Below are 11,543 nucleotides of genomic sequence, written 5' to 3' on the forward strand. Positions count from 1 at the left end.
AAGGTCGTAAAATGTCCACGGCTTCCATACAAAGTCCATACAAATGGCCACGGCTTCCATACAACACTGTAGCCCAAGTCAATTTAAATAATAGAGAATGCAACTTGTGTGTAAAATTCGGAATAAGACTTTCATAGAAGGAAACAAGATAACAGTTATGACTTCAAGAAACCATAAATAAATTAACAGTATAACTGTGATTAAGGTCGTAAAATGTCCACGACTTCCATACAAAGTCCATACAAATGTCCACGGCTTCCATACAACACTGTAGCCCAGAGAGCAACATGAGTAGCAAGTCTGCGAAGAAGCTTCATAAGGGTTTAGTGAGGCTTTAGAAGAGCCTTCCCCTCCGAGCAGTCGAATATAAAACAAACAATAGCACGAAGCAGAGCACTCAGAACTCAAGCAGAGCACTCAGAACTCTATGAAAGAAAAGAGAAACCCTCATATCCCAAATGAAAAAGATAAAATAGCAGGGACAATAAAAATGCAGCGTTTTTATCTATGTTCCATTTTCCCTTTGTCTTTCTGCTCGAGGCCGGCTATGCAAGTCAGGGGAGAGCAGCTACAGAGCTAAAACAGCCAAAACAGACAGAATGCCATAGAATGCCTAAAACCCTAAACCCTAAAACAGCAAAAATGCCATAGAATGCCTAAAACCCTAAACCCTCAAAAAATTGCTCAAAATACTGCCATAAAATGCCATAGAAAGTTCACAAAATATCCTGTTAGATATGCTTGTGTTGAAAAACACAGAGTAAAGCTGGTAGGATTAAAAATCCTACCGGTTACAGGCCATGGATGGTCGCCGACCTCCCCCACCTTCCCCACAGCTCGCCAGACCTTCTCCACACCTGCAACGTCCTTTTCCACACCTGCAACACCTGCAACAGGAAGAAAAAAGCCATTAGAAGCCATTAGAGATCACAAAAACAACAAAAACAGCAGAGCTAAACCCTAAAAATGTTATGTTACCTCAAGCTCAGTAGAATGGCGACCGACTCCTCCCCAAACAACAATGCCGCCGAATAAGACCACCACCAGAGAAATGCTAAACAACCGGCATTCCATGTTAAACAACTTGCATTCCAGAACGACCAAGAAATCCAGGCGGAAAAGCACAAGAAAAGCAGAACCGCTGTCCCAGCCAGAAACACAGAAACTCCATCAAACCTTCGAACCAGCACTCGAATAAACGACTCTGCGCGCAACAATACAAACCCTGTCAACCGAACACAGCATTCCCCCAACACAGGTTCTAACCACCATGCGCGCAGGTTACAGGGCCGTCCCGCGCCATCTTCGGCGGGGGGCTTCGCCCAACTACCGGCCCCGAGCAGAAAGACACAGGGAAAATGGAACATGGTCGAAATGAGCCCAGACGAACCATGTAAATGGCGCCAAGTTCGTGTTTTAATGTGGGAGGTGATAGCCCACACGGCCAGCTCCACGGTGGACAGGTGTCGTACCGGAGCCATGTGGGTTGACGCGTGGTATTACGACGTGGCGAGGAGGGCGCACATGTATTGGCGACCCTCCCCTACTGCCTTTAACCAACGACTTGTTGCACATAACAAAGCATCCACCTATGAGTCGCCTTTAACCGAATGCTCCAACCTGAGTCACCTTTAAACAAATATGGGTACCTGTCGCACATCTTGGGTGTGCCTACATGACTTTAACTGCGATCGTCGATTTTTTGACTCTCTAAGATGCTTGACAACTCGAGGCCCTAACACCTATCCACTCATGGAATCTCTTTGCAAACTTCCTGAATGCAACGACATAAAAGATGTCAACCAACGACTTGTCGCACATAACAAAGCATCCACCTCTGAGTCACCTTTAATCGAATGCTCCAGCCTGAGTTACCTTTAACTAAACATGGGCACCCGTCGCACATCTCGGGTGCGCTTACATGACTTTAACTGCGATCGTCGATTTTTCGACTCTCTCAAATGCTTGACAACTCGAGGCCCTAACACCTATCCACTCATGGAATCTCTTTGCAAACTTACTTAATGCAACGACATACAAGTTGTCTCTAATCGTATATGCAAAGATCGAATGGACAAAAGAAGAATTATTTTTGTGTTAATCTATTTTTGACTTAAATATAAAATTTTTATCTCAAACTTTTTTTGTCTTAAATATAAAGTTTTGTGATAAAATATTTTTGTCTCAAATTGTTTTTGCCTCAAATTTTATATTTAAGACAATTCAAGTGATATTAAATTTTAATGTAAAATAACTCAAAAAAAACATTTTTTTAAGACAAAAAATATTTTGTCTTAATAAAGGTTTGAAAAGTGGTCTTCCCAATAAATCTCTCTCCATCTTAATGGTCCCCACCTCATAATCCCGTCAGTAAACAATGAAAACTAAAGCTAAAAACTTTGATAAACCATCTTAAAAAAAAAATCTCTTCAAATAATAATAAAAATCCCTTCTCTTTTTCAAATCTTTTATAACCTTTTTAAAACTCTTTCAATAAAACCCTTGATTAATTTTTTTATATAAAAACCTTTATTAAAACAAAAATTGTAATATTTCATATTAAAAAAACATGTTTAAATGGGCCTGGAGTATGCCCTAAAACTGCTTCTGCTTGGCTAAGAGCTCGTCTTCCTCGGACGTAAGGAAACAGGTTAACGGCCCAAGACCCAGAGTCATCTGGCAGGAGTGAAAGCCTGCTCCCTTACGGACCACCAGCGGGTTATTTCAGGTGGTGTGGTTTTCCTTGATAACAGTGATGTGTCAATTGACATTTGCGGATAGCAGTCAGAGATGGCTGTCCTCACTGTTGGTTTGACAAACTGAGTTTGATAGGTTTTTCCACCTTTTGAAAAAAAAAAAAAAAAAAAAAACATGTTTAAAAAAAAGATTGTTACGTATGAACCAAAACTCTCTTTACTGTATTAAAAAGATTGCTTTGAAAAACAATCTTTTAAACTCTTTATTAGCGCTGATGAGAGCTTCTTGGTAGTGGAGAATTAAAAATATTTCGAACCTTTGACTTTGCCAAGCTAACGCGTCTTGGTCTATGAACTTGCTGCGTGTTAACTTCTGTGAACTTTTGATAGGGAAAGTTCGCGTGTAGCAAGGTGCGCTATAGCTCAATTAGAGGAAAACAATATAACAATATTTATTTCTTCTCTCATAGATTGTTGTTGCTAATTTGAATGGGTTGGAAAAGTATTTGTTGCAAAAGCAGAGGAAAGACATCAGATTTAATATAAAAAATTCACACACAATCAAATAAAAATGAAATGAGCTGGAGTTTTTAATTGATTAATTAGCGGTTGGTCTATTGGTTTTTTAATTAATCACATGATTACAATAAATTCCATTAAAAAAAAAAAGTTTATCTTGACTCAACTTGACTTTAAACAACTTTCTCTACCGGAATAATTAGCTATCTTTAACATGGTTGAAAACATTGTAACCGTGCTGATGAGTTACATTAGCATTTTCCATAAAAAAAATTAACTTTATCTAAAATATGACTTGACTCAACTTGATTTTAAAAAACTTTCTCTACCGGAATAATTAGCTATCTTTAACATGGTTGAAAACATTGTAACTGTGCTGATGAGTTACATTAGCATTTTTGACTGGTCTTACGAGGAGTTACATTAATTCTAGGAAGTTTAACATTGTCATGTACCCCCACCACACTATCCAGATCTATGAAAGCAGGCTTTGTGGGCGAGGGAAGCTTTTATCACTTATTTTCTAGGCTTCTCTTCGGTACGTTCGAGATTCGACAAACATTTCCTCCTGAATTCACCATGGCAGCAATTAATCCAAACGTACAGACGGCTACTACGCCAAGAATTATCGCAAGCGTCCTAGATTTGTTTCGTTCTGCAAAATTGCACAATTATTCTCAGTAGGTTTCTGTGTTAGTTGCCCAGAATTAAATTACCACTAGATTACCTATCATTGTAAAGTAGGTGAAGAATATACCGGAGGATACGGCAGAACTTTCTGCTGGGGGTGGCGAGATAACGGAATTGTGGAAGAATTTATAAACCTCGTAACGCAAGTAGCAGTTCTGAGATCTGAATTGTGCCCCAAGAGCTCCAGGTTGGCATTTGAATATATTTTCTAAGGCATAAGTTAGGCACGATCCGCAGCTTGTCCTGGACAGATCTCTCCAACACTGCGCTAAGCTGTAGATGATCCCCGTTAAAGTAGAAGGTATCTGCAGCGAAAAGTTTGGGACTCTGAGCAGCTTCAAGGGTAATATTTGAGAAGCGGGCCTTAATAGCATCTGTGAACTGCTGTGGCTGACTGCTGTTCCCAGTGTTACAAAGAATAATACTTGGTGTCTCCTTCGTACTCTCAATATTCTTGTAGAATTTATGATCCTCGTAACGCAAGAAGCAGCCGTCCAGTTGAATGAATCCAGAAGTGTTGTGGCATGCCCGAACAAGATTTGCTTTTGCCATGGATGCGCACTGTTTGCAATCTGAGGAACTTAAATCTCCCCTGCACTGGACAAGCCCGTAAACAGTACTATTGATGTTTGGCCCCTGAGCAGCAATACTAGAGGTATTGAATCCGCTGGCATAAACATTGTTCACCAGCGAATCCAAAAGTTTGTTTAGATTAAGCTGAAACGCGCTACCATTTGTATATGTATAATTGCCACTCTCTCCACATTTGCTCCAGACGATGGGAGCCTCTGGATCAGCAACTGCTAAGCGCATACCCGTACCAGCTAGAATTACTATAAGTAACACACTGCCAAGCACTGATTTCATGTGCGTCGCCATAACCACGTCCTCTCGCGCATCTGTACCGAGTTCAGTTGCGCCCAGAAGCCATGGCATTATTGGAGCAGCTATTGTAATCCAATGGCCTTATAAAGTTGAACTTGCAGTATTAATTTTCATATTTTCTAGTCCGTGGAATACTGTCACTGAAAATGAAAATTAGAAGCGTGCCCAACTTGCCTTCACCAGAAAAATCTTGTCCTGGTTGCTCTTGTGATTTGACTGTGACCCGCTGCCTACTCCCCATATTTCCATGATTCATAATGGTTAGATTCGCTGAACAAATTTTATGGTAGCAGAGTCCGATTTTTATTAGGCAGGTGCGCTGAAATGGTTCGTTGCGACCGCACAACGGTTGAAATTTTCCTACTGCGAGAAGTTGATTGCGACAACACCACTTCAAGAATAAGTCAAAAGAGATTCCTTTTGTCGTTGCATAAATTTTGTGTAAATCTATACAACCAAAGACCAATAAAATCGAATCATATTTTAAGTTGAAAGAGTTTATTTTTGTTGCTGCCTGAAATGAGGGAGTGAATTTATACACAAATAAGTTTGACATTTTTCTTAACATGTTTTTAATTTTATATTTTAAATTTAACATTAATAACATTGATTTATTATAAAAAAATTATATTTTAAATTTAACATTAATAACATTGATTTATTATAAAAGAAGATAATGTGTTTAGAAAAATGCTTATGGTAAATATTAAGTTTTTATATATTTATGAATTAAATATAATTATGAAATTATGAAATATCATGTTATATCAATATTTTGAGTTCTATGATAAAATAAATTTTAATTTAAAATTACTATTTATATTTTATTTATATTTCAAAATATTTTTGTTTTTAATTTTACATTTATTGATTAAATTTAAGCATTACATCTTTTATATATATATATATATATTTTAATTTTATATTTATTTATTAAATTTAAGCATTACATCTTACATATCATTGTTAATATATACATATATACTATTTGCCTATGGGGGCAAGCTCCAGCTTATATCGTCAGTGAAGCCTTAGCTCCCACAGTCCAGGTGGTCCAGGCTTCACTTGATGAGGCTTTGAAATTCTTTGAAAGTGCTCTAATCTGTCGATTCAGTGGTTTTTGGCTGTGGCTGACAGCTTTACACAGTTGGATCTCGGAGGTATGGAAACCTCTAATCCCTGATGCTATTATATCTATCCCTGTACTAGTGGTTTTTTTATAGTAGATTTTGAAAATCCTGAAAGCAGACAATGTATTCTAGATTCCGGCCCTTAGTTTTGGGAAAAATCGGGCCTATTCATGAGGCCATGGAACCCATCATTCGATCCCTCAACAACAGTCATAACCTCAGCACCAGTTTGGGTGAGATTGCCAAACCTACCCTTGCATCTCTGGAATTTCTCTTCACTAAAAGCCATTGGAAATGCAATTGGAAAATTTTACTGCAGGTGCCCAAAAATAGAGGAATATGCCAGAACCACCTATGCACGCATCTATGTGGAAATGGACTTCAGTGCCGGATTTCGAGCTGAAATACATCTAACAAGTAAAGACTATGTGTGGAACCAGAAACTTGATTATGAAAGTGTCCTCTTCAGGTGTCGATCCTCCTTTGAGATAGGCCACCTAGCCAAAAATTGCCCAAAAGCCTTCCAGAAAAATTCTACTAGAAAAAATCGCCACAGATCTACATGGTGGGAAGGAGCACAAAAAGAACACTACACTATCATCAAAGAGGAATACTCTCGAGAAAACTCTGAATCACAAGAAATCGGGCAAGAGAGAAACATCTCTCAAAACAAGCAAGGGGAAAACCCTGCCCAGCAACAAAAGAGTGAACTCGACAACCCCTCAAGCATCAACAGTTATGAGGACTCGAATACCGCACAAAATAAATCTTCATTTAACAGCGAAGCAGATCTCCTAGACCAAAATTCTTCTCTGACTATCTTCAAAAGGACGAAGACAGTGGATTGCGAAGCTAAGACACCAATGTCCCAAGAACCAGAAGAGATGAACGAGATGCAAGATAAAGAAAGTTGGAAGATCCTATAGAAAAAAAGGAAAGTTACAGCACCAATCTCGCCCAAAAAGACGAGGAGCCAAAGAATTAGAAACTAAGAAAATTATAAGTCCGATAGACCAATTGAGTCTCAATGGAGGTTAACCACCACCACCATCATCATCATCATCAACAAATTGAATTAAATTAAAATATTATTTTTATTACTAAATTTGTTATTTGTTATATTTATTATTTTTTAATCAAATGACTGTTGTTGTTATCATTATTATTTTATGTTTTACTATTTAAAATAAAGTTTCTTTCCTATCAAGTTAATATAAATAAGTTTTTTGTTTGGTATGAGTTTATATTTTATCTAGGACTATATTTTTATGTAAATTAAAAAATTCATTTATATAGAATTAAAATGATGAAAAAATACTAAAAAGTAAACTAAGGATATTTCATATTTATTTATACTAAAAAAATAAATTAAGGGGTTATTTTTTTTAAATTATGTTTTAATTACTATATTTTTAGGTTAAAGTATCTATTTTTATGTGAAAAAAATAGATGGATTATGGATATTTAACTTTCTCAAAATATTTAAGTAATATTTTTAATAATAAGCACATACCAATTATTGCTTTCAGAATTAGTTATGGTTTCTTCAGGGTTGTGAGAACTACACATGCTACAATTGCTAGGAAATCCCTAGAAAAATATATTTTCCTGTAAATTTGAATATGAAATTGTAGTCTTACCTTCCCACCATCCTAGAAGAACTTGATAGTTGAAGCAACTATTTACTATAATCATGGTGATTGGGTGGTTGTTTAGAAGTTGAATCTAATTTCGATAGGCAATATTGGAAACCACCCATCTCAATTTCAGGAGTCGGTCAATTAATGGAGTTGCAAAATGGGGAAAACCACTAGAAATATCCGTTCGTGGGAAATCAATCATTCATAACTCAATAGAGAGGCTTAAATCAACATTGAGAGAAGGAGTTTTTGAGTAGAATGTAGTTATTTATGAGTGGAATATTTGTTGTAGATTTCTTAGTGAATCAAATATCATTTGGGTGCCCAAATACAACCAAAAAAATGAGTTAGATCATTGTTAGAGTGTTCTCGGCTCACCAAAACTTAATTTTCTTGCTAAACACTTATAGAAGAGATTTTGAACCTAATTGAGCCAAGGATTTATGATTTGATTTGTATTATGTGATCATAGTAAGAAGGAGGAAATAAAATCACCAAGGAACTATGCAATAATGAAGGGACTTCAATAATAACTTTCCTAGTTTGTTGAGAGGCATATGGAGATTATGGAGGCCCGAAGATCAGTAGGGGAGAGGAGTTCCTTAATTATCTCATGGCTTTGAAGGAGATTTCATTCACCAGCCCAAATTTCATGAGTGTTGATCATTCCCCTTATAGTATCATGACCTAGCTAAGGTGTGGCCAATAATAAAGATTTGTATGTTGAACTAATCCTGTGGTTGGGTGAAAAAGGATCTTTCCCAACTTAGTTGACAACATTGGACAACTTCAAATAGGCTTTTTTTCTTATGCTTATGATGCTTACTCAATTTCATTTAAATGGTGGTTATAATTGTAATGAAATTTATGTTTTCACTATATTAAGTTTTAGAAAATGATATTTTATGTAACTTGATATTACCTCTAAATATCTTCAGAAGTAAGGAGATGTTGCTCCATAGATCTTACTCTTATATCTATCAAACATTATGTCACAAAGTATAGATGAATCGTCAATAATTAAAGAAAAAGCATATTTTTCATCTCAACAAGTAAGATAGTATGTCCATACATGAAACCCTCCTAAATCATTTCAGTTTGTAGACCCATTGGTTAACTTTGGAGACCCTACTTTAGCTTGAAGATCTTACACCTTGCTTCCTAATCCAATCCCCTACATATAAGCATAGCCATATAGGATGATGTCTTGCTTCCACAAAAGGTAGGTCAGCATTTATAGTAGCAGTAATCAAAACCACATACATAAAAAATGACATGAAATATGTGCGAGAGAATATGAAAATTATTCCATCAATCAAAATAGCAGAAATACATTATACCTTGATGTATGAATGAACAACTCCTCAATCCTTAGCACGACCCTTCCCTCAACTCACTGTAATATTTGTCTCACATCACATGGAAAGGAACTTGTAGTAGAAATCCTCCAACTTCTCTCTCAGTTTCCTTTCCTCTTGACGAGGTATCTATATATAGAATTTTCCCAAAACTTTAGAGGATGTATCCAGATGCCTAGAGCGATGAAAGTTAGGAAACCTCCACAATAATTTACCCTTAGCCAATTCATCCATAATTGGGTCAAACTAATCTCCTCAGGATTAACCTATTCTAGAAAAATTACCTCCATTGCTCCCATGCTAAAGGCAAGTAGGGTACCCAGATGTGAAGTTGTGCCACTACAAGTGTAACCACCACTCCCAACATTTACTTGCGTTTACAAGCTCCCAAGATAAATGTGAGGTTGAGTTCTACTATGACATGATTTGGCCTCCATGTTCTAGTTGTGGGAGTGTGGCCTACAATTTGAAAACTTATTGACACCCCTCAGGGGCACTACATCACCCAGAAGTCAGTCCAGAACCTCTAGTAACTAGATTCAGAGTTGGAACTTCCTTTTCACAATTCTAATCCCTAATCACATGCACAACAAGGAAAGAGTGTAGTTATGAGGCCCCAACCACACACACAAGCCTTCTTCCATGTGGTTATGACCTAAATTTCCTAGTTCAATGTTAGTGGTTCCAAGGTCTGAGCCACTTTTCTAGGCTAGTCTCCACACCACTGCCCAGAACTGTCTGTGACTTTCCAGAATCATGATTAAGATGGTAAAAATGCCAACATTCAAAATTGAACCATGAACTTGACCTAGACTGCCTAGTACACATCAGGCATTTCGTCAAACAATGGTAAACATGTAAGATATAGGTCATGAATACATATATGATCATAAATATCTAAACTTCATATAAGAATCACCAAGAAGTTCTAATGCCATCTGAAGTAGTTGCAACAACACCTGTTAGCCCATGCATTCATCAACCATTCAAATACTTATCAAGTCATGAAAAAGATCCATAGTTAGAGCACATAATAGGTCCAATCTTATAACCAACATATAACCATGAAAAATCAACCATCAAGTAAAAACAATAATAAGTACAAGTACTCATAGATCACAATAGGAAAATAGCTCATATTAACATATGCAAAAGCCAACCAAGTCAGGGACTTCCACGTACCACCCGACCATAGATTGGGTTGAACCAAATCTTTCTTTTAGACAATCATCGTCATGCCATATTCCAAGCATGAATGTGGGATCTCATGGTATAAACCAAGACATAATCAAACAAGGAATCGAGAGGTTAAACCACCTTCACCCTCAAGTTATCGTGCTCTCACTTGAACCAGTCTCGAGATCATAATACCAAACCGAGCTTGGATGCGTCATAATTCATTCACCATACCTTGAGAAAATTTTCACTTTCCACCCACCTATCGAGGGCCTCCTGGAGAAAACCATCTCCACACCCAACCCTTCGGAATTTTCCTGAGACCACCTTACCTATTTCCAAAACCTTCCGTCAATCCAATGCTTAACCAAGAATGAATCCCGTCACATTATGGCTATCCAGGATGCTTGTTGCATTCGGTGCAGCATGGGGGTCACAGGGGGGGCACAACCCCACCTATCAGGGGTTTCAGGGGGCAGTAGTCCCCTACACGAGGTTTGGGCCAGTCTCCCTGGGAAAACAATTTGGACCCTATATTAGGTGGGCAGACATACCTATGGTTTTGTGCATGGGCTTTGTACATGGTTTTTGACATGATGGTTTTCTACCCATGGTATTTTGCAGATCTGGTCAAGGAAACTATGGTTATGTTGTAATCCAAGGTTATTGGATTGGGGTTTATGAATGCTTCGCCATGTATATACATGGTAACATTGAAAGGAACATAATGAAAAATAAATTTGGTAGTCCTGGTTTTGGGATCCAGGGTAAAATATTTGTGTATTTGTTTTATGTTTCTCGCCAGTGTATTTTTTGTTTGATAATAATTTTTTTGTAGGTAATTTCTGTACAGGGTTAAAACCTACACAGGAAATAGCAATGCAATGTTGAAACCGTTGTCAAACCATTGAAAACCCATGCCAATGAAAACAAATGAACTGTTGGGTCCCTATAATACTAGTGATTACCCCATTACTATTGTAGTTATACCCCTTATTTATATTGTTGTGCCCCTATTACCCCCATATTGTTATTTATGTGCCCCATAGAATCCCTCTATTGTTATTTTTGTGGCTTTATATTATTATTGTTAGGTCGGCTGGATTATATTGTGGCTCCTTAGACTCCTATATATAGAAAGGAGGTTTTGCCATTTGAATCATAAAAGAATTGTTCATTTATGTAATGTAAAGGAGGTTGCCCCCTCGAAGAGGCTGAGTTCTAAGGCATTGATCTATCTTTTCTATCTTTTCTTGAGCTGGTTTCATAACATTTGGTATCAGAGCTTTGGATTCTAGGGTTTCGCTGCTCCAAACATGTCATCGTGGCATTTTCGCTATAACGTTTTTTCTGTGAAGTTTCAGAAGTCGCAAAAAAAACTCATTTGAGAAGAAATATCGCTAAACCTTGGGTCTGAATTTCAGAGCTTTTCGCGTGATATTTTTGGAG

General features: G+C 37.3%; 2 protein-coding genes across 2 annotated transcripts; both read right to left on the minus strand.

The window, feature by feature from the left end:
• Positions 1-254: 254 nt before the first annotated feature.
• Positions 255-1,540, minus strand: LOC149237125 (uncharacterized). Its single transcript, XM_089366761.1, has 2 exons — positions 979-1,540; positions 255-887 (listed from the first exon to the last, which is right to left on the minus strand). The coding sequence occupies exons 1-2, from the start codon at positions 1,479-1,481 to the stop codon at positions 785-787; spliced, it is 606 nt and encodes a 201-aa protein (XP_089222887.1). The 5' UTR covers positions 1,482-1,540; the 3' UTR covers positions 255-784.
• Positions 1,541-3,598: 2,058 nt separating this feature from the next.
• LOC149237126 (cysteine-rich repeat secretory protein 38-like) lies at positions 3,599-4,841 on the minus strand. The gene is made up of 3 exons (XM_089369157.1): positions 4,269-4,841; positions 3,973-4,210; positions 3,599-3,870 (listed from the first exon to the last, which is right to left on the minus strand). The coding sequence occupies exons 1-3, from the start codon at positions 4,839-4,841 to the stop codon at positions 3,728-3,730; spliced, it is 954 nt and encodes a 317-aa protein (XP_089225283.1). The 3' UTR covers positions 3,599-3,727.
• Positions 4,842-11,543: the final 6,702 nt, after the last annotated feature.

Source organism: Pinus tabuliformis, chromosome 8, assembly GCF_031772625.1.
Source record: "Pinus tabuliformis cultivar Carrire ecotype Pingquan chromosome 8, CPIR1, whole genome shotgun sequence".
NCBI lineage: Eukaryota > Viridiplantae > Streptophyta > Pinopsida > Pinales > Pinaceae > Pinus > Pinus tabuliformis.

Excerpts from the sequence above, each read along its gene's own strand:
- LOC149237126 (XM_089369157.1), bottom strand. The coding sequence starts at position 4,841 with ATGCCATGGCTTCTGGGCGCAACTGAACTCGGTACAGATGCGCGAGAG. Across the intron at positions 4,211-4,268 it reads AGTTCACAGATGCTATTAAG|ATACCTTCTACTTTAACGGG; the intron begins GCCCGCTTCTCA and ends TTTTCGCTGCAG. Across the intron at positions 3,871-3,972 it reads AAGTTCTGCCGTATCCTCCG|AACGAAACAAATCTAGGACG; the intron begins GTATATTCTTCA and ends GCAATTTTGCAG.
- LOC149237125 (XM_089366761.1), bottom strand. The coding sequence starts at position 1,481 with ATGGCTCCGGTACGACACCTGTCCACCGTGGAGCTGGCCGTGTGGGCT. Across the intron at positions 888-978 it reads GCCATTCTACTGAGCTTGAG|GTGTTGCAGGTGTGGAAAAG; the intron begins GTAACATAACAT and ends TTCCTGTTGCAG.